The sequence below is a fragment of the Miniopterus natalensis genome, chromosome 3 (genome assembly GCF_054644295.1).
Source record: "Miniopterus natalensis isolate mMinNat1 chromosome 3, mMinNat1.hap1, whole genome shotgun sequence".
Taxonomy (NCBI): domain Eukaryota; kingdom Metazoa; phylum Chordata; class Mammalia; order Chiroptera; family Miniopteridae; genus Miniopterus; species Miniopterus natalensis.
In genome coordinates, this window is record NC_142083.1 from 23,595,719 (window position 1) to 23,619,531 (window position 23,813).

General features: G+C 42.2%; 1 protein-coding gene across 4 annotated transcripts in view; it reads left to right on the forward strand.

Moving 5' to 3' along the window:
- The window catches only part of SEMA5A (semaphorin 5A), a 362,632-nt gene that overhangs the window by 265,470 nt on the left and 73,349 nt on the right, over window positions 1-23,813 (forward strand). For all 4 annotated transcript variants that reach the window (XM_087815351.1, XM_016217317.2, XM_087815350.1 and 1 more), the window contains exons 9-11: window positions 3,555-3,840; window positions 8,400-8,535; window positions 13,924-14,128. In XM_087815351.1, the coding sequence (XP_087671477.1) occupies window positions 3,555-3,840; window positions 8,400-8,535; window positions 13,924-14,128 (627 nt within the window). The remainder of the gene's footprint in view (window positions 1-3,554; window positions 3,841-8,399; window positions 8,536-13,923; window positions 14,129-23,813) is intronic.

Consider the following 23,813-nt stretch of genomic DNA (forward strand, 5'->3'; position numbering starts at 1 on the left):
GCATTTTAACCAGAGACAGGATGTGAATATTGCAAGAGAAACAATATGCATCTTATTATCCTGCCTGATGAGAATCACACGTCCCCTCCCTCCCTCCAGATTTATCTCTGTATCTGCAGGAGATACTTGGCTGCCTGTTGAACAATTATTCCTGCTCTTTTTCTGTCTTTGGAAAAGAAACAGGATGTGGGCTGAGTTTCAAAAGGCTCTGCTTTCCAAGAAATGGAGCTTCCTGACTGCAGCAGGTCACTCAGTCCTCAATCAGGGACCCATCAGCATCCTGAAAGGGACTCCTGCAGGGTGGCAGGCTGTGTGTCCAAATGAAGGTTAGCCCCTAAAGTGCCCCGTGCTGTGTGGTGAGCTAGAGAACCGCATACACTACCCACTAGGCACACATTCTCCCCTGCTTTCTCCGCAGATGATATTTGGACATTTCTGTGTAAAATGTACTTTGGCACCCTATGGTAAAATTGGTTCAGGGCAGTTTGCAGAGACTGAGGGGTTGTCTGTGGGAAGAGGAAGCTGTGGGCCGATCGGCTTGACATCGCTCTGTATCCTTACATGGGACACCTGAGTGAGATTGTTCAGCGGGTTGGACACTGAGCCTGCAGTAGACGCCCTAACAGTCACTCCCGGGCACTCTGGGGCTATGGTGGGTTCCCTGTGGAGCACCATCTGGGGCCCGGGCTGTCACTTCCCAACCAGATTCCTGCTTTATAAGCCCCTGCTTGGATTGCTGGCTCCTTCCTGTGCTGCTTCCCGGGTGGTTCCCGTGTCTCTAACAGCTGCAGGGCCAAGTTTCATCGGGGCATTTCTCTCCCCATCTAGTTGGTGATGAAACCCTCCTCATCTTGATCCTGTGTCAACATGCTCAGCATTTGGGTTTCTAAAGCATTGTTCAGAATTCCAGGTCCTCTTCTTGAATATTGTTGACACAATCGATTGTCCCCACGCAGCCCGTTTTTTGGTGCAGCCTGAAGACAGGGGCAAAGCTGTGAGGTCAGACTGGCTGGACTCAGGACATAGCCCAGGCCTACCCTCCACTGCCAGTTGTGTGAACTTGGGCAGATTACTCACCCCTGGGCTTTAGTGTCTCCATCTATGAAATGGGAAGAATGACCCAGCATCTGCCTCTGAGGTTCCTGTGAGTTTAAGGGGCACATGCGTGTGAAGCTCTGAGCACAGAGCCTGGCACGGCAACATCAGCGCCACAGATATTGTTAAACTGTAGACCTGACCTTGAGCTGGAAGGAACCACGACAGATCTTTTTACCTTTGTCGCTTCTCATTTTTCTGCCCGAGACTTCCTGCATTCCAGAGGTGTTTACTGTGTGGTTTTCAGGCTATCTGTCCCCAAGTTGGTAGCAGAAGTCGGTGGTTGGAGGGTGTTTGATGAAGCCTGTGGTCTCTGCCTTACGCTTCATCCGCGTGTGCTGGTTACTGCAGCCCTGAGCCAGACGTAACTAGTCCTAGACCTTCTTTCTTTGTTTTCTCTTTTTCAGATAAGGTCTGTTGTTTGTTGTTTTTGTTGTTGATGATGAGGATGGTTTTCTGTTTGTTTTTCAGTGCAATGATCAAATTGTAGCCTGGGTCTAGGAGCCTGAGTGCAGGACTAATTCTGAAATGATTTAATTTGTAATTGTTCTGTATCTTGGTTTTGCGGGTCTGCCTCAGAAGTAATTCTGATTGGAGACTCATAGTGAACATGGTTTCAGATTCTCCCCCAATATTTTGCTTTATGTCCTAAAAAGACAAGTCAGAGATATGTAGCCTCCTGTTTCATGAGCCCCTCTCTAGGATATAAAAGCATGTTGTAACAGTAAATATATTTAACTTCTATCTCATACATTGTAATGCAGTCCAGGGTTGGTTGTTTGTTTGTTTGTTTGTTTGTTTTTAAATATCTACGTCAGGTTAAAGCAACAGTTATCTAACAGTATGTTTGGTGGTTTATAAATTAAAATAATTTCTTATCAAATTCTCTTTTGTATTACTTGATATTCTTAAATGACTTAAGAACAATATAAAAGGCTGAAGAGAAAATACATCACATACATAATTTAGAATATTTGTTACATTTTTAGAATGTAAAATTCAATTAAACTGAAACATTTTGTAAGGACATTGAATGTATGCCTTGATTGAAAAATAGCAACAGTCTTTCTGGACAGAATAGTAGAGTCCTTGATGCCACCTTCACGTCAGTCTCAGAATCAATGTCTGCATTTCAGATCTCAGGTGAGCCTGCTGTGTGTCTTACTTTTAGCATTAATGGGCCCTGTTGTAGCCAAACATATTTTTAGTTGTCCTGGCAATAACATGTCTATTGGTGCAATCTGATTAAATTTGGGAAAGTACAAGGCTAATTGAATTGTCCCCAAAACTAATTGTCCCTGAAATGTGTACTTGTGGACAGTGGTTATGTGAATCTTTCCATTAATTTTGACCACCAAAAGTTACTGCTATGTTATTCTTATTGCACCATAAAATTAAAACACTTTCTGATTGTATGAAAAGCTCTTAGCAGTAGGGGAGAGAATAAGAATGAAACCTGTTTATTAGAGTTTTTAAAGATGATTATTAGGGCATATCTGTGTCTGAAAGGGTATCATCTGTATTACTGATGGACTTAAACAGAGAGTGATAAATACAACATTTCCAATGCTGTATGTCAAATTCAGTGGACAATCTATATAATTCCTAAATTCCTCATGAGCTTAGTGGTTATGTAAAGGTTTTGTCATACTTCTGTTATTTATAAATCCCTGTTTTTAAGCTAATTATGATACCAAAAAGTGCAGTGTGTCTCAGCACACTGCCTTTCTCTAAGAAGAAAGAAAATAAGAGTTAATCCTCACAGTTATGTGCTTACCATAGTAGTGGGAACTGCTAAAGCTAATTCAGGACACTAACCTTACAGTTCCAGTTTTCACAAATAAAAAACATCTTTAAGGTCCTTATTAAAAGCACGTAAATTATGCCAGTCACACATGTGTATATTAGTAAAATTAAGGAATTTTGTTGTCCTATTGCACAAACATGATACTAGACTTCTATACAGGGTGAGACAAAATTTACAGTTGTTCATGTGGAAAATAATGCAATAATTAATAAATAACAATATAAAAATAAACTGTGTTCTCATACAACTGTAAACCTTCTTTTGTCCCATCCTCTATTCTGATTCACATTTCATCGTTTTAATCTTATTTTCTCTCTGAAGGTTATGTAAGATTATATAATTCTGTATTATATACAAATAAAGTAACAGGTATTCCTTTAAAGTGTACCGCATATCTTTGCTGCCCATTTTTTATGGCGTTAGCGTCATATCAGCTTGAGCCTGCATTGACTGAGGATGCTCACCTGTGGAATTATTATGGTCATTTCTTGTCATATAGGACTTGTGTACGGAGTTCCACCCAGGAGCACAGCCCCCTACGATGCCCCTAGGGCCCCCCATTCATCCTATAAGATGCCTACACAGAAGCAAGCAAGTGATAAAGAAATATCATAGCGATGTTGAGACTTTTCTTCTCTCCTGCTATTTCCAGAACCAAACTTCGTGTCCTCCTATGACATCGGGAACTTCACCTACTTCTTTTTCCGAGAAAACGCCGTGGAGCACGACTGTGGGAAAACCGTGTTCTCCCGAGCCGCGCGGGTCTGCAAGAACGACATCGGAGGGCGGTTCCTGCTGGAGGACACCTGGACCACGTTCATGAAGGCCCGGCTCAACTGCTCGCGCCCCGGGGAGGTCCCCTTCTACTACAACGAGCTGCAGAGCACCTTCCTCCTGCCCGAGCTCGACTTGATCTACGGCATCTTCACCACCAATGTGTGCGTACGAAACCGTCGCTTTCCCTGCTCTCCCGCTCACTCTGAATGAGCCTATTGTTCTTTGACCCTTGTGGCTTAAAAGTTGCTTTAAAAAGAAATCTTTCTTATTTTACTGGGCTAACAGCCCAAAATAATTTTTTTTTTTTGAGTAAGAATTAAATGGTACTCTAAGATCTGTGATTTCTGAGACTGGTATTAGGAAAATAAAGCTGATCGAAAAGTTTTGCTCGATCCTTATTGTAAGAATAGCACCCAGTTGTTCTACTGTAAGTTTTTCCTTCCTGATCTGCCAGTGCGTTCTCGGCGCTTTCTGAAATGCCGGTATGCGTTAGATGTGTGTGTTTTTTTCTGTTTTTCAAATGTTATGCATTTGCGCATAATGAAAGCACTGTTGTCTGGAAAGTCTGATCTTTGAGATAATGTAACTCTTGACTAAACTGCTGCTCATATATGAAATGCACGTTCTCATTTCCCCAGAGTTGCATTTCAAGCCATCGTTCTAGAAAATGGCTGTCTGAGGCAGGCAATTCTAAAATGATGGTCATGCTTTTAAAATATTTTTGAAAAAAATGATAGCTTTTTTTTTTTTTTTCTTTTGTGGAAGATACTCTTAGCTTCAGAACCGACAATATTTGGTGTGTGAAGTTTTCTGATCTTTCATTCATTCTGGCCTGGTGGCCTGTAGCACAACCCCATGCTTAGGAGAGGTGCTGTGATGAGACTCAACAAGATCACACCCAAGCCCAGGAATCACAGATGGCACTGCCACCAGCCCCCACCTTTCTCAGCATTGGCAGTGAGGAGGAGGATTCCTGAGCATGGCCTCTGGTTTAGATCACCTTTGAAATCTTTAAACTGTTAACGTAAGAGTTGGACAAAAGCTCAATATTTGTATCCAAAGTAAATGATCTGAATCAGGATGGGTTTAAAGTGCTGATAAGTGGGGCAGGATGACCAACCATCGGGTTTGTCTGGGATTGTCCTGCTTTTGGATTGGGGAGAGCCCTGTATCCCAGGAAAACCTCTCAGTTCTGGGTGATCCGGAACTGTCCCCCCCATGATGTCTGCTCGGCCTCTAAGTCTTTTTACTTTTTCAGCTCTCTGAATCAGAAGCCTGCCCATGAATGGTGTTTCTAAAGAGTCACTTTATCTGCATCTTACTTCCCTGTTGATCTTTTCCTTCTGATCTTTCCCCTGCTCAGCTGAAGTGTTAACATTCACTTGATAATAACGTTTACTCCGTGAAGAGTCTTCTTTCTGACATGAAGTTAGAAAAATAAGACTAACATGGATGGGTCCCCACCCACCCCCACTCCACCGTGACCATCTTTATTGTAAATCTGGTTTTCAACCCCAGAGGTTATTTTCCCTCCATGATAAGTTTCTTTTAAAAAATCAATTTACAGTTTCTCAAGTCGATTTGCTTTCCAAAACCTTTTTTAAGAAATAGTGTAGGCTGCACAAGATGAATGTTCAGTTGTTCAGTTGACATCAATTTTATACACAATGGGACCTTAGCTTAGTTAGCTGTTCATTCCCCTGGCTCGGGGCTAAAATGAACAATTTAAAAAGTTAGATATGTACTGTGCCTGGGCCATTCCAAGGTGGTGAACAGTCAATTTAGAGACTCACAAAAATAAGTTTCAGACGATTTGTTTTGTGTTGTAAACATCCCTCATGTTGGAAATGGCCTGGTATTTAGCATCTACACTAGCAGAGGCACAACTTCTACACCTTTCCTTTCTTTATTGAATACTGTTCTCGCTCGTCTTGGGAACAGCTTTCCAATACATCTGCCTCTAACCCCACAGTGTGTCCCACTTCTCCTCCCTCTCACATCTCAGCCTTGATCTTACCCACTCAACCGATGACCACATTCTTGACAAGACTCGTTTCAAACAGGAGTGAAATGATGATCGGGGGAGCCAGTTATTTCCTGTCTCTGAAGTGGATGCTTGTAAACACTGGGGCTAAACTTTCTGGTGCTTTCGCTCATAGTACAGGTGTGGTTCGATTCTGTGTGTTCGTCGAGGCCTCAGCCCTGGGGAGTGGGGATAGAGGCCACTGTTCTCACTCCCTCTGTCCCTGTGGGTGTGTGGTTTTCTCAGTCCCGTGGGCCCGAGTTGGCTGAAGGACATGGCATAGTGTTGCAGTGGAGTTTCTCAAGGTTTTTCCTTTGTGTTCTGGGATACCTAAAAATGGTGGCTTACAGATAGTAAATGATAGGGGTAGGGATGGGGGACTGTGAAGGCTTTGATATCTTTTCCCTCCTTAGGGGGTGAGGAACTAGGAGGAACATCTCTACTTTTCTCCCAGTGGCTTTCAGCACACTACGGAAGCCAACTTTATGCACCACTATTGTTGGGCTCATGAAGGAGGACCTACCTCCACCTTCACCTGCCTGGGCTCTGTGAAAGTTAAGGGATGAAACTAGCATTAAATGAAGGCCATGGTATGACCGTGATTACTGAGGGAGGCCAGGTTGAAATATGTGGTTGATGGTCTGTTTGCCAACCACAGACCCAGTTGATGGTACTGATCCCAGCTTTAAGGACACTTATCTACAAGGTCGTGATAGGCTAGGCCTGGCATGGCCTCACCTGCCTGCAGGGATGGGGCAGTGAAGGTTGGTACGTAATTTCAGAAGCCAGGAAGATGGGGAGGAGGGTCTACCTTGTGCCCTTGTGCCCCACCCCCTCACAGGAAGTAAAAGGGAAGAGGGAGGTAAGAGGGTGTGTGTATAAGTGCATTATAGCAATGGTGCTTTGCTTACCAGGGGTTTCAAGAAGAAGTGTCCCCCAACACCTGTCATGTATGCCCAGACTCGCTGTCACTGGGCTCACCCCAGACACAGATCCCAGCCCTGTATTGAGTCATTGAATGCAGTGAACAGAGAAATGGGATGCCAGCAGGAAGAGGAGAGAGCACAGCAATGGAGTCATGGGTGGGAACTCTGGGGCCCCATGCAATGCAGATGCCAAGTCCTCAGCCTGTGACTTGGGTTAAGTGACCTCCCTGTGCCCCTGTCTGTTTGTCGGTGAAATCAGGCTGGTCTCAGGACCCATAGGTTCCCTGTGAGAAATGAGGTGACCCTTATCAAGTGCTGAGCAGCATACTCAGGGGACAGTATTATTATTAACACTCTTCCTGGCCCCACGTGGCCTCCCCTGGCTCCTGGCACACACCATGCTCTGCATGCTGCTGTGCTTGCTCTAACACAGCCCTTTTCTTGCTCTCAAGCCCAGTCTTGTGCAGAGGCTAATCCTTCCTTGCACTTTTTGACTTCTCACGTTCTCCTTTCCTGAGGAGAAATAAGAAAGAAACAGCCACATGAATAGTTCGTATTTAGCGTCTATCACTTCGTTCCCCAGCAGTGGGGACAGGCCTATTGCCAACCGCTCTCTCCTCTGTGCTGGAGCTTCTGGAAGGAACACATGTCCCTGCCCTCAAGCTCCTACCCTCCCACAGGGTGGTTTAATACTGTCCACATGGAGCTCTCAATAAGCATTTAAAATCCTGGTCTTTGGAGTCAGACAGCATAGGATTCAAGTCCAATTCCCCCACCTAGTAGCTGGGTGACTTTGGGAAGGTGTATTAGCCTATGTCCCGTTTTTCTTATCAGTGACTGTCCCTTACCTTAGGATGACTAAGTGAACTGGAATTTGTAAAGCCTCATGAATGGTGTCTGGCAACAAGTCTGTGTTTGTCAAATAAACCAAGTGTAAGGCAGATATTTATGTTTTAGAGTTCCTATGAAATTCCTTTGATTCAGGAAACTCAATTGATAAATCAACTTATATTGGCTAAGACTATTAACAAGAAAATTTAAATCGAAGCTGGCCTCAAAATGCAGATTTATTTAACCAAAAAATTTCTGCTGTTTCCACGCTAGTAGAAGGCCACTGAACATCAGAGGGCCCAGCATGTAAGCACCTCTGCGGAGCCTGAACTCTGTATTACAGCTTCAAGATGTCAGTGTGTTCTCAGATTTTTCTCTCCCATCCTTTTTAAATTATTTAAAAAAATACATGAAAGGTGTCTGGCAGGCACTTTTTGCCAAATGCTTTTAGGTGATTATTATTTCAAGGTTTGCAAATGCACACAAATATCTGGGGATTGAAACAGAAGCAGCAGCTTGCCCCACTGCCCGCTAAAGTAACCAGATACCAATGGATAAGGACCCGCATGGGTGCTGAGGGACACCAGCCGCTGGCAGAGAATCTGGCCTTTTTCCTCCAGAATTTAAAAGGCGTAACATAGCCCATCAAAGTCCTTGTCACTCCGGTTGTGGCTGAGTGAATTAATCCCATCTGGCAGGATTACAAGTGTCATAACTGCTAAAGAGCCTTGTTTTTGTGCTGAAGTGTTTGTTCTTCCACAAAGAAACCACAGGGCGTTCCAGCCAGGGCTCCCTCCTCATGCCTGGGGTTTAGGAGGCTGGGACCTTGAGGTTCTCTAGAAGACCCTTCCACTGGGTGGTGAACGAGCATCTGTGGGGAAGGCAGTGGGTTCTTTGGGGACTCTGACCTTCCTTCTCCTTGCTCTTCCTCTGCCCCCAGGAACAGCATCGCTGCATCAGCTGTGTGCGTCTTCAACCTGAGTGCCATCACGCAGGCCTTTAACGGGCCTTTCAAGTACCAGGAGAACTCACGCTCCGCCTGGCTGCCGTATCCCAACCCCAACCCCAACTTCCAGGTAATTTCAGGGCGCATTAGGGCGCGGGATCGGTCATCCCCCTCGGAAGCATGCCGAAACCTTGTGGAGACGGCTGGGACAATTTAATCCCCTGGTGGCTGCACAGGCCTCTGTGAGTTCCCCAGGCCCCTCATGGACAGTCCCATGCTGGGCTTGGCTCATGTGAATGGACTGAGCTTTTTGTCAATAGAGGGCCCTGGACCATAAAGGGCGTTTTATCAGCTGTGAAACCTCCGGCTGGACTGGAAAAGGCCGGCATAATGCAGCAGGTTGGGAAGCAAAGCTCCAATTAGTGCTAATGATGGTGGACTCTGTCCCCGAAGCTCTGATCCCTAATGAATGGTGCTCCTGTGAATGGGCTCCAGGGCACAGCGGTGGAGATGCACAAACAGAATTTGAGCTCTAATTGGCGAATGTGACGAGATTTCCTTTTGGGGTAAATGGGATGGCTTGGGGCAGCTGTGGGAAAAGGAGAGCAGGTGGAGACCATTCATTCATAAATCTCAGAATTACAGGGTGTTCAACCAATAACAGGCCCTGTACGTCATTTAGTCCCATCTCCCAATGTACAGAGGAAGCTGAGAGACCCAAAAAGATTTAGCAATTTACTCTTTGGTTGGTCGGTCAGTAAGTGTATGTGTTTGGTGGGCTGCTGTAACAAAATACCACAGACTAGATGGCTTGAACAAAAGAAGCTTATTTCCTCACAGTTTGGAGGCTAGAAGTCTATGTTCAAGGTTCTGGCAGATTCTGTTTCTGGTGAGAGCTGTCTCCCCAGCCTGTAGATGGCCATGTTCTCGCTGTGTCCTCATGTGGCCTTTCCTCTGTGCTCCTGGAGAGACACTGAACACTTATGACCTCACTTAACCTGATTACCTCCTTAGAGGCTCCTTCTCCAAATACAGCTGCACCGAGGGTTAGGGCTTCCACATAAGAATTTGGGGGAGACACAGACCTTCAGTTCATGACAGCAGGCTTCCCTTGAGGGCCCCTCCTCTGCTAATCTGTCATAGGATCATCACCCCCGTGGGTGTGTGTTTAGTGCCATCCAGCTCCAGACGGTGCTCAGTGCCTCACTGCATCATGCCACATGCTGGCAGCAGGGCTCTGATGCCTAACAGCTTCTCCGGGGCAGTGATCCTACCAAGTACACTGGGGGTTAATGACCGCGCTGGCTTCCCAGCGCAGCCCTAACCTCTTCCCACTAAAGGACTGTTGGTTACCCCGATTAATCAGTGCCAGACCTGAGTCCCCTGCAAGGCCTCCAGATTCTGGTTGGTTTATCATCCCAACACATAACCTTTGGCCTTGAGAAAACAGGGGATGTGGAAACATTCAATAGTGTTACACTTTGGCAGGGACCATTCCATTTTAATTGCTTTGAAACTGGTGTTTTTAAAAATTTTTTTTAAAAGATTGGGATCGAGAGTAAGAAGGACGGTTTACACGCCCTCTTCACCATTTACTGCTTTACTTGGACAAATCACTTAGCATCTTCCATCCCGTATTTTCATCAATAAAATGAGGAGGCAGTGACACAAATGCACAGGCATACATTATTTAGGAGTAAAATGTCATAATGTCAATTAATGTATATTGTTTACTGGATAATGTAGACGATGAAGATGACTCTTAGGGACCATTTATTAGGTGCCTTCCTCATGTCACATATTGTAAGTGCTTTATAGATTTTGTCTTGTTTTCTCCTCTCAGCAACTCTGTAAGGTGGGCATCTGTATCCACACTTTATAAGTCAGGAAATTGAGGGATCAGATTTACATTTATTTTCCCAGGCTTGCTAATGGGAACATTCAGTACTGGACAGAGAAATTCATACTGTGGGTCAGGCCAGCTAACCATTTAGGGGGAACCAAAAATGCAGTAGTCACTTTTCCTGATGGCATATATAGTTTCTGTTAATTATTAACCCATCACTGACTCTTGGCCTCTTTGTTGAGTCTCTGTATCTAAATCCCACCCATGTTCCTGATGAAATATAACTGTTAAAGAAGGCCCTTTGTAAAACCCAGAGGTGAAATATACCATTCCCTTTAAGAAAGTCATTGTAAAATCCTGAATGTTAAGTACTTTTAACAAAGATGTGCCCTATATTTATAGTGTACTTTTAATTCTTGATGCTGCTATTGCAAAAGTGTTCACAAAGAACAGACTTAATGAACTCTGTGAAGCCTCACTGCCTCTGGCAGTGAGTAACTTTTAGCTCCTTTGTCTGGATATATTTGTAGCCCATAGCAAATCCGTTCATTTCCTAAGGCCTTGGGCATCTTATAAAGCCAGTGTCACTCTGAAGAGCTTGTTCACATTTATGAGATGGGAGAGGTCCATGGCTTTCACTTCAGGCAGGAAGCTTGCATAGCTGAGCTTGTTTTCTTTGGGTGGAATTTAAGATTTGTGAGAGGCTAAAGTTATAGATTATGGTGGTTCTTTGTTAACTCCTAGTACAAGTAAATGTTTTCTTCTGGTTTACCTTGTTTGAAACCATGCTAGCTTAGGCTTTTTCACTGACATTCCTGGAACCATCCAGGCTGGCATAGAGTGGAATAGGTTTTGAACTAAGGATCCCTCTACTAGTCATGTATAAAGGGCCTTCTGTTTGCAATACCAACAGTGAGAAGTAGTTAGCATTTTAAATTGAAATTGAAATTTTTATTTTTAATCTTGTTTGCCTACCAACATTTGGAATTTTATGCAACATGTACACACTAGAAGTAGCAATTAATTAGAGGAGCAGAAACATGATTCAAGTTCAGGAAGAAATATGGGTTAGGAGGACAGTGTGTAATCTTTCAAGATTTAATACAGAAATCTCAATTAAAAATGATAAAGAAACAACAAAAACTATTTATTTATCAATTACACTCTAGAAACCACTGTAGGTGGTGCTGTAACATCCTGCCCTGCAGTCCCCAAAGCTATCCAGACACTTCCTAACAGACAACATCATCCAGACCCAGTGACACAGCTGCCGTTGTACAGACTGGAATTTTCTGTGCAGTTTTAGTTACCACCCATCAGAAATGATGGAGCGGAAATGGACAATACACCCTCTGTGGTGGCCAAGCAGATAAAGACCCAAGGTTCCAGCCCTCTAATCACAGAGCTGTTTCCTCTGGCATCCAGCTCACATCCTTAGACGCTGTCCAAAAGTCACCACATTAACATACCAAAAGACACCTTGACCGCTGTCATCACTTAGGAAATTCCTATGGTTTTAGGGGCTCTGTGCCAGAAACAGGAAGAAGACCAAATGTATTATTCTTATTATAAATCATAATATCACAAGTTGATGACTTAAGTAGGATATGGGGTCCAGGACTAAAAGGAGTGGGTGGTGTTTCTGCTACTCGGCTCCTGTCCAGAGGCCTCTTGGTCCCCCAGATATCCAGATTCCTCAAGAGCAGCAAGCTCCTCAACTTCATGTCTCCAGATTTTTATGATGCCAGCCTTTAAAAACACTGTGCACACAAAACAAAACCTGTGTGCAGAACCTCCCCCAGCAGACAGATAGTAATTGCCACCTGTACCTTAAATACCACCACTGATTTAAGGAAAAGTCAATGCCAAACATGAAGTCACTCTCAGGACTAGAACTCACCTGGATAGACTTTAGACCAAGTCCAGCAGAGCTGTCTTTCAGTTTGCAGCACATTAGTTAACAGGCAATGCCCTTGTCTTCCAAGTGTTACTACTGAGTGTGATAATTATATAAAATTTCCAGCACAGCCCCCTCTGGCTCAGTAGCAACTGCTGGTGTATTCACCCATAGATTCCTTCCTTCCTTTATTTATCCATTCATTTCCCTCTGGCCTCTGCTGCTCAGTGAACCAGAGAATTGCTGTTCTGCTACAAGACAGTGCATTGACCATTTACTGTGCCAGGCACACTGTCTCGTACCGTGGCATTTACAATCACTTGCAATTAATTTACAAATGCTTCCTCTGGTTAACTTGGTCAGTCTCACTGTGAAGTTAGCACAGTATTTTTCTAGTGACTTTGTAGGCAGAGACAGGCTGAGAAGCAGTGCCTCACCTGAGACCCCATGCCTCCGGGGTGGCTAAGCTGAGTCCTTCACCTGAGCGCATGTGGTCCTATTGCAAGGATGTGGCTTTAAGCATTGGACCAAACTCAAATCTGTTTCATTCCAAGATTCTCCAATTCTACAATCCGCCTATCATTTTATTCCATGTAGGACATTTTTTCAAGAGCTACAAAAATATCATCTGTTTTTAAAAAAGCAATTTCCATCTTACACTTTGCACCTCTAACCTGTTATAAAATCAGGTATTAGAAATGGCATGTTACAAATGGTAGTTCCAGATGATAGGAGCAGGGAAGTTTATTTTCATCAAACCGACTTACATGAAGTTCTGCAGAGGATCAGCCTGTATTGGTACTGGGATTTATAGTTTGTGAAAGAAATGAGAAAGATCGGTGGTATTTTTCTGATTCTGTGCTCTGCCCCAGGTAAGCTTTGTTGTCTTCCCCACTTTTTTATCTCACCCTTGCCAAAAACCATCCTACCTAATACCCCCTCGTCTCTTGCAGCACATCTCTGAATTTAATTCTCAGCAATTTTTAGGCCCTCTTCCCCCCTGTATATTCTAGGTTCATCTTTATATATTTTCATAATCTGAAAACCTCTTTCCTCACTTCATTCTTCCTTCCCTTTCTTCTTTCCCACTTCCCTCCCTCCCTCCCTCCCTCCCTCCCTCCCTCCCTCCCTCCCTCCCTCCCTCTCTCCCTCGCTTCTGGTCCCTCTTTATTCCCTCTCCTTTTGCAGATTCGCCAGGTTATTTCTCATCTTACTAGGCTCTATAAACAGCTTTGTTTTCCTTCTAGCTTAGAGTATGAGCACAAAGCAGTAAGTCCAGCACAGGTTCTCGCAGCCCTTGAGAAAGACATTAGAGTAAAATCACACAGTTTTCAGATTGAAGTGGCCTAATTCTCTCTCCATGGAATCCATGTCGCTGCCCCAGCAAGAAGACTAACACATCTGCGTGATGTACTTGCTGGCTGCGCTTTTCATCTGGGCACCTGCTTGGCGGACAGATAGAAGAGGGTGCCTTTAGCCAGACGGCTCCCAAGTGCCTCAGCAACGATGTGGACTTCTCGTGCATACACTGTTCAAATTAAAGTTAGCAATGCCTTCCACTTCTGATCAGCCATTTATGATGAAGTTGAGAGACTCCTCAAATGTAAATTCAAGTCTAAATGGAGAGAGACACTGAGGGTGGGGACTTGGAGGACAATGGAGGCGTGGGCATGTTTGCACAGTTCAGTTAGTGTCCAAGTCAGCCCCCAGCCGGGTGGCCGGGATCAGTGGGCGTCCAGGTGGTGGCTCCAGCAACGGCCTGTTTTCCCTTGCAGTGCGGCACAGTGGACCAGGGAATGTACGTGAACCTGACGGAAAGGAACCTGCAGGATGCTCAGAAGTTCATACTGATGCAGGAGGTGGTGCAGCCGGTGACTGCAGTGCCCTCCTTCATGGAGGACAACAGCCGCTTTTCCCACGTGGTCGTGGACCTGGTACAGGGCAGGGATGCCCTCATCCACACCATCTACTTGGCCACAGGTAGGAGCTCTCGCTTACCTTCCTTCCTCACCCTCTGTGCTGCTTTTGAGAAATCTTGACTTTTCTCTCTTTTTTTTACTATATTAGTCGTAATTTTAATTGGAAAAACAATGTTTCATTTCTTACCTGTTGTTCTTTAACTTCCTTTAAAGTAAGTCTTTTTTGGCAAGTTTTAATTTGAATAACTTAAGACAATGGAATTTGTTGGGGTACATTGCTGAGTGAAATATTATCTTAGAAGCTTCTGCCCTCTTGGCAAGAGCCCCCTTCCTGGCTTATAGATGGCCATCTTCTTGCTGTGTCCTCACATGGTGCAGACAGAGATCATCTCTCTCAAGTCTCTTCTTATAAGGGCCCTCATCCTATACATGAGGACTCCACCCTCAGGACCTCATTATCTCCCAAAAGCCCCACTTCCAAAAATCATTGCTTTGGAGACTAGGGCTTCCACATGAAATTTGGGAAGACACACACATTTAGTCCATAGCAATGAGCAGTTTGTTCTACCACTACTTAAACTTGCTCACGGGAATGAAATATGTACTATATGTTTGAACAGAATCTAAATCAAATCAAAATAGACCAACTTAGGTAAATTATAGATCTGAGGTGAAATTATAGTCAACATCCATGGCTTTTTAAGCAGTACAGCCTTCAAGAAACTTGCTTGCCCAAGTCTGGAATGCTCTCTCCCTACCACACTGTAGCCAGGGAATTCGCTCAGGCTGCGTAGGTCCAGCTGTTTCCCGCTGTCCTGTCCTGTCTCCAGGTTGGCAGTTGTGATCCTGTAATGAGACACTATGTGCCATTCAGCAGATATGTCTTTCAGAGATTCACTTTTTGTTTTACAAACCTTATTTTTTGCTGTTTTATTCTACTGCCTATTTACAAATTGAATCATGAAATACATGGTATTGCTCCCTCGAGTCACGGGTTGGGATATGGGGGAAGAGTCCATACATGGAATATTTCTGCAGTTTCCATGTCTTACTAGTCAGGGTGTTTGTTAAACTCAGGGGAAGAGGAGTCTGCAGTGGGTGAAGGTCCCTTCCAGCAGGGAACAACCATGGATACTTGGGTCCTAAAGAGAGTCCTGCTGCAAACCACATGCAGACTCAGGCAGACACACAGATTCACTGGCGGCCAGATACACAGATGCCATTTAAGTTTGTTTAGACTAGTTGGGTAATTCTAACTTCAGGACTTCTATAAATTACGAATGCCATGTCTCAGCCGAGTTCTGGATCTTCTCATTTATATCTGAGGGCACTGATTAATACATTTAGAAGGAAATTTCTTCTTTAGCAAGTTTTAATTCATAATAAAATTTAGTTTTAAAGGATATATTTTTTTAATGATTCAGCATATAAATTTCTTCTTTATTTCCAAGGTTTGGAATTATAAAAATGGACTATTTAAAAGAATATCTGAAAATCCCAGTGAGTTTTAATTAAACCTGTTAAGAGCTGCACAACTCCTGACAGTAGGGACCACAAAGACTAGAGGTTTTGATTTTTAAAATTCAAAAGGCTGATGTTTACATTGACTTTTATTTATATCTTGCCCTAGTAAAGTTAAATCAAAGCACACCAGGTACAACAGGTCCTGGAATAATGCCATTTGGTTTTGTTTTATTATAATGATGAGAAAAAAATTCAATTCTCCCCCTATATTCATGAGTTTTCTTTAGATGTTCTGGTTTCCTCCCACACCCCAAAGATGTAGGCATGAGGTGAACTGGCTCTTCTCAGTTGTCCAGCCTGAGTGAGTGTGGATGTATATGAGCAGCCCTGTGATGAAGGGGTGTCCTGTTCAGGGTGGGTCCCTCCTGCACCCTGAGCTACCAGAAGAGGCTCAGCCACACATGACCCTGAACTACAATCAGCAGATTAGAAAAGAATCATTTTACTTATTTTTATTAATCTTTCTTAAATGTATATATAGCTCACATTTATGTCAATGTTTAATATTAGAAATTATATTTGGGCCTCTATTTAGAAGTTTAGTGATGTTTTTGTGACCAGAAATATGCCATAGGCATTTGGTTTTGTTACGTTGTTTCATTTAAAGTCTGTTTCCAGGAACCTGTCATGGACTTTGAGGATGACTGTGTAATCATCTTCCTTGATATCAAAGCTGATATTGAGCTCACATGGCTAGGCTCCTTCCAGTCCAATTGCACATGCTGTACCTTTTCCAGGAAATGATAAATACTCAGCTGATAGACCATGAGTGCGACATTTACCGCAGTGAATGTCAAGCTATAGTACTTCCTAACGTGATAATAAAATCAGTTTATTATCGTGGGTTTGGGAATCCAGATTTGGAGATAAGTTTATTTTCTCCCATCTTAACTTTACTTGAATAAACACAAATTGGAGAAAACCTATCAATGGCCATTTGAAAGTTGGTTTATTTGTCATTATTATCTAGATGTCAACAAGAAATAGACCTCTGTTAATTGTGCAGTTCCTGGTGCTTCCCACCGCTTGAATGGGTTACCCTGCTGGCTACTACCCTGAGGATCCAAACAGCCTTTTCCAGACACGTCCTGCGTCTGATCTCTTGCTACTCCCATTCTCTCTCATGGGAAATCCAGCCAGGGCTAAGCACATTATCTGACCATTATCTGTGCTGATATTTTATAAGTTATTTCTTTGAAGGTCTTCTCAGATCCGGAGTCAAAATGACAGATGGTAGCTCCTTTAGAATGTTTATGCCGGGGGTTCTCTAAGTGACTGAGTCTTTTATCCAAATAGCTACTCAGATCCCCTCTACAGAGACAGAATCACAGAGGTGTTGACCATTCATGTATCTGGAGATCTTCTCCTTGCTTGCTATGCAGAGCACCGTCTCTCTGCTGCTTCTCCTACCTCGGTGCTGTTCCTTTGCTGGCTCCATGTATTCTTCCTGCCCCTCCCGTGTGGCTATTGCTCTGGTTCTGGCCATTGCTAAGGTTGTTCTAATTCTATGTTGCCCTCATGGCCCCTAGAAATACCACTAGGCTTAAGAGTTTCTTCTAGGATGAAATATATTACTTTTATTTTCACTTTGCCTTAATTCCCATGTGTCTGTGACTGAATTTGTATCTTTTTTGCACAACTCTGATGCTTCCCGATACTCTCTCTCACTATTGTTCAGGCACCACATCCTGTAGATTTGAACCATCTGTCACCTCTGCTAACCACTTATTTTATTTTTCTATAACTATTTATTCTTAATTCAAACCCTTATTATTTCTGGAGTACTATTTTAGATCAGTGTTTGTTCAGCCTGAGCATGGATAAAATTCACCTGGAGGGCATGTAAGATACTGGTTCCAAACCCAACCCCATGAGGTTCTGGTTCAGTGGAGAGAGCTGCTATTTCTAAGAGGCTCCCAGGTTAACATCACTCTGGGCATTTCTGGACCATATTGAAGTAGTGCTGTTCTAGGTGAAATAATGATGTTCTTGACCTAGAATCTCTCTCTAAGGGGTGCACCTTGCCGCTCTCTGTGGTTAGCCACTTACATCATTGTGATGCAGATAAGAAATCTGTTATGGGACATGAGCCTAGTAGACATGTGTACTCTTCATTTCAGTAGTTGCTGGTATGAATTGCTATCTAGGTGGCAAAAGAGCTGTGACTTGAAACAAAATGCTTTAAGATGCAGAAAGCTAATACAGAATAATTAAAATATATCAGGCTAAAAAAAGTGTCATCTATTTTCAGTAATAGAAATTGGTGATCTGGGCAGGGACAGGCAAAGGTTCCAGGAATGATTTCCCTGCAATAAAGGAAGAAGTGAGTCTTCAAATTTCAAAGCACACCGCATTTCAACAATATTGATTCAGAATAAATAAGCACTAGATGTAGCCAGGCTAAGTTTTTAAATTCCAAGGGTAAAGAAAGAATTATTTAGACATTCAGAAGACAAGGAATTATTTAGGCATGCAGGAGAAAAAATACCAAGAAATGGAAAAAAGTAAGATGGTCTCTGAATGCTATCACCTACATAAATCTGTGAAACATAGTCTAAAATATAATGAGAAAAACAATATGAATTAAGAATATTATACTCAGCCCGGAATAAAGAAAACAGGCAGATATTCCTCAAAATGAAAATCTCAGGCAATAGAATACCAGGGATCTCTTTTACAAACACAAAACAAGACTAATTACTGGCTACATGCAGCCCCTTTAGCATTTGTTTGGAGAAGCTTTGAGAAAGAAAGGGTAAAAAATAGTGGAGTACCACTTGAAATACCAGATTTCAAGTAAAACTATATATATGTATTTTAATTGGGAAGTGTGACTCGAGAGTTTTATTCTAGGTTAATCTATCCTTTAAAAAAATAAAGGCACATGGAAAATTTAGGAATATAGCAGTTGTGATTCCAACTTTAAAGACAGAAAATTGTTATTTCTAGCCAAAAATGAAAATCAGAACAAAAATCTCAGAAAAAAAGTCATGGAAAAAGGATGGGTGGGGAGCTGAGAATTCATCTTAACTTCATATACAGTAAAGAAAAATTAAGGTGTCTATAGAACATGATGGAAGGTAAGGGCTCAGAGAGTTGGTGGAGCACAGTATGTTCAGACCCATGGAGAAGGTCTGTGAATTTGACATGTCTTAAACACCTCCTCAGACTCTGTTGGCCTTATGTTATCCTGGGCCCTCAGCCATTTGTTCTGTCTCATGTGCCTCCATGGCTGATAGATTCCTTTGCAGGACTGCCAATTGATGCCAACTAGCTGGTGGCCAGTCCTCTCCTGCCACTTCTGGACTTGGGTAAGAAAGCACCCCGCTGGCGTGGGATCTGGCTTCTCAAACAGATGCTAAAGGGGTGTGAGATGCAACCCAGAAGTGCATAATCTGTGAGGTGAGCTTCAACCGGTGAGAGGCAGAGTATGAAAAAAAAATGACTAAGAAGTTTTTTTTCTCTCTCTGCCTCCCTGCACCCCAATGCACTGTTCAAGGCGATCTTTCCCATGTAACCAAGCAGATGTCCATTTGTGCCTCAGCATAAAGGAGTGGCCCTGTGATGACACCTCACATGGCATTACTTCCCATCTTTCCCGCTCCCTATCTTCCTCACTCACACAGCCTTGGGAATGTACCCTAGTAATGCATGAGCTCTTAATCCTTGCTCTCCACTCTACTTCCTAAGCAATCACAGTAAGGGATAATTGACTCATCCCTGTAGAGCTGCATGAAAAAATTATAAATCAAGGAAGTAAGATGAAACAATAAATATTTTTGAAGATTACTGTCCATTATTCCTAGAGAATGAATTGGAGGGTAGCACAGCAGTAGAAACAGTAAAAACTGAGGTAAAATTTATTTACAGCATCAGTGTGATTTTGCTGCAAGATTTGCCAATTATAAAAATAAATAAGCATTGTAATGACATGTCATTGCATTGTAATTATGTGTTGCGGTCTAGTCTGTCTGTGGTCAAGGCTATTTCAGTCATAAATGAAGTCCAGAAGGAGATGTGTGTGGTGGGCGTGGCTGACAGACAGTGTTGTAGACTAAAGTATGCATGCTCAACTGGGTGATACTGCCTCTAGGAGGCAATAATTAGTTCTTGAGGGATAAAATGTGTGTAAAATATAGACATACATGCACTACACAAACAAATATATAATTTTTAGTATTAAAATTTCATGGGTGCTAGGATAATTCCAGGAAAAAAATGCAAAAAATCTCTTTGTCATATAGATAATGAAAAAAGTTTGAGAAATACTGTTCTTGGGCATTTTCATTGAGAGATGGGAATCTCACTGAAAAGGAAGTCTGACAGAGCAAGAGAAAGGGTCCCAAATAGGTGAGATTCTGAGGGTCACCATGGGTCAGAGGTCAGGGATGAGAAAGGTGGTGCCTCATAGATGCAGATGGGAGCCTAGAACTCATGCCTGCTGCCTTTCACTTGGCTGTGTCAGGAGCACCATGGTGAAAATAACCCATGGCGCTCCCCTCCCCTCCCATTCTTCTCCTCCAAATATATTTTTAATACAGAACACAATATTATTTTTGCTACTTGCTACTAGTTATTGTTAAAATCCAGAAATCAATTAATATTTCCAAAATGAGCAGGTAGAAAAAACAAATAGACAATCTTCTATGTAGTCTAGAGCTTTCTTCTGTAGTAGTAGCAATTGGCAACTAGCTCCACAAAAAGTGAAATCCCATTCCTGACTTTATCTCTCTGTGTATAGTTTCTTCCAGCACCTAATTCTCCTCAGGCCTTTCAGCTCCCTTTCTAAAGGGAGGAAGAGCCTGCCAAGTGAGGGACAGACCTCAACATTCCCTTGGACTAAATACATAAGTTTTGAGAAACCCTAAGGAGATCCTTTTGGGCACCCAAACTTAAGAAATATATTTCCTGTTGCCATTATTAGCAGTGATCTACCTCAGTATTTATAATCAGTTTGCAACTACCTAAGGGCCCCAAGCAAGCATTACATTGTGAAAATACTATACTGCAAATATCGTTTATAAAATTCTGTCCTTCTCAGTAGAAATTGGAAATCTAAACCTAATTTGGATTTGTTCTGTATGTGCCTGTTTATATAAGGTGTTCCCATAGTCTGTTAGGTAACATTATGTAGTTTGAATGCTTACTTGATAATATTTAATGAATGTTGAATTTAATGATAGTATAATTTCAGTGAAGGAAAATCTGTTATCTGGTGTTATGGATTAAATTGTGTCCCCTCACCAACAAAAGATAGGTCTAAGTCCTAATATGCCAGTATCTCAGAAAGTAATGTTATTTAGAAATAGAGTCTTTGCAGATGTAATTAGTTAAAGGTTAAGTTATACTACTGGAGTAAGGTGTACCCTTAATCCAATATGACTAGTTTTCTTATAAGAAGAGGAGAAAGACACACACACACACAGAATGACATATGACAACAGGCAGACATTGGAAAGCCATTGACAGTAGCTTGAAGAGACAAAGAAGTTCCACTCAGTCTCACAGGAGCATGGCCCTGCCACCTTGGTTTCAAACTGCTGGCCTCCAGAACTGTGAGGTAATAGATTTATGTTTCTCTAAGCCATCCAGAATGTGGGATACTACTCCAGCAGCCCAACGCCACTAATTCAGCTGGGTATATTTTCCACTTTGCATCTGGTCTTGCAGCCAAATTTAAAGTGTAGCCTGCTTTCTGCTGTTCCCCTGACATTTCTCAGTGTCCTGAACCCAATAAACAAGACTAGTTCTTTAGTATTAGTTTATGTCAGGTCCAATTAGAATGAAAATTCTACTCTTGAAAACAAGTTAATATATGCCAAACCACTTAAAATGGCATAAACACAACTAATTATTTTATTTTACTAAATATAGGAATATAAATTCTTGCATTTTAATGTGTTTTGTTTTTAACTATGTTTTCCTAATAATTTTAATAGCTAATTCCCAGTTCCCTAACCACAAAGTAATATTATGAAGTTATTTAATATGAATCAGTAAATATACCAATTTACTCTAAAAGTGATGCAATTTTCTTCTCTTTTTTTTAACGGAGTAGCTGATTTTACAGTTTTCTTGGTCTGCCCTCTCTGTTCGTTTTCTTTTGTTTTAGAACCATGTATATCTTTCTGCTTTCTCTGTTGTGTTTCACATGATCAGTGTTAATTGAATGTTGTCCCAGGTATAAAGCAGTGTGGTCTGTGGACAAAAGAAATACAAGCCGTTTATCTTTACCTCGTCTTTTCATATAAATCTTGCCTGGTGCACATGTTTTGCTAGAACTCCTTTAGGTACCATGGAAGTTATTGGAGTTTAAGCACAATAGTCTTCTTTTCTGGACCTGCTGTCCTTCTGTTTATACAAAAACCTATTAGTATATTTTTGTTTCTGTGTGAAATGTTGATGTCATAACTCTAAAGAGATTTTAGTACTGTCCACACAGTGCCCCAGGTTTTCTTGTTTGGTGATGTCTGAACCTTCATTTCTGCAGAGGGACATTCAAGCCACTTTCTACATGAAAACTTAAGTCTGATGGAGAGCTCTGTTATTGGAGCACATAACTGAGGAACATGCTTAAGAAGTTTTAGCTGATATTTTTATGATGGACAGTTCAGTTATGAGAAGATCCACTTGTCTGATAATTTGATGATGCATCTACAAGTGTTATAAGAGAATTTTTCTTATTGGTCTTACTGTCTCCATTATTATTCATTTCCTTGGCTGTGGTAAATATATTAAATACATTTCACAATTATCATTAACACTTGTTAACTGCTCCTTTTCATACAAAATACTCATGTCTTAAAATAGATAGATTTTATGCATACATGTTTTACCCTAGGGGTCGCAGTGGTAAGATCAGTTATACTGAATAAAACTAAAAGTATTTCCTGTATCCAGTACAGGATGCAAAAATATCAAGAGAGGAGATGCTATGAGTGTTTGAACTTGAATAGTAAAATTCTGTGTTTTTTAAAAATATTTTCCATGATGATCATGTGATCACCTAAGTAGTAAAAGAAAAATAACTTTTAATGAAATAAACCCAAGTTATGTCACTATGAGACCACCAATTTTATTAGTAATGAATGCGGCAGCCTACAAGTTTCAATTTATCTGATTTACCCTCATGTAAACTCAAATTTATGTGAGATCTTTGGGGTATTTATGGATAGCAGAGCTGGAATTCAAATTATACTCAGAAACATAATAAATCCCTAGTGCTGGATGCTTAGATGGGATTGCAGCCCTGTGTGCTCTCCCCTAGGAGGCGCTATCTCTCTGACACCCAGTTACTCCAGACCCTTGGAGAGCATTCAGGATTCCCACAAGGAAAGATTGTCCACTGCTCACAGTTGATGTGGACCTCCGTGATGAGGTTTTGTGTGGGGTTTTTTTGCGGGGGAGGGGAATGCAAGGAGCAGAAATTTAGAACTGCACCACACCACCACATCGCTGGTGGGCATTAGAATAATATGTGAAGTTGCTGTCAACTGGCCCCCTCACAGCCTTCTCCAAGCTGTTAAGTCAGAAAACAAAATTCTTCCTAGTGCCATAAAACCTGGAATCATTTGATTGTTATGATGTGTTAACAAATTGAAATTTGTCACTAGGAAAACCAGATTCCTCTCACATGGCCAGAGTGCTGTCTTCTCATCCCTTGAAGCGAAGTCTGTCTTCAGAGTAAATCTTTCTGTAATGACTTCATCTAACATTTAGGATGCAGTAATGAGGGCTTTGCAAAGGTGTCAGGTTGCTGGGGCCAAAGTGGAGCCACGTCTGATCATCTGAACACAGGAGACAAATTATTTGTAGGATTGTTAGTGTCTTAGTTTTGAACACCTACCTTTTTTATTCTTCATTCAAGCACATTCCCCTGTCCTTGATAACTGGTATGTATGACCCTTGCCTGGCAATAATGACCAACCATTACTAAGCAGATTTAGCCCTTGGCCTCTAGGTAATTGGATTCTAAAGCAGACAGCCATGCACTCAAGGACTGGGAAGGAGTAATTGCAGTGTCCACTGCCTGATGAAATATCATCAACGATTTTATTCTGTATGGACTTTCTTCCAGAACTTGTTACACAGCAGGGTGATTGGAAGAAAAAAACCATCATTTCTTTGCAAATAAGCCTTCGCAGAGGAGATGTTGGTAGAGAAATCCCTTATTGTCCAAGGAAGAGATTTGACAGACCTGCAAGGGCACTAAGGTGTGGGCA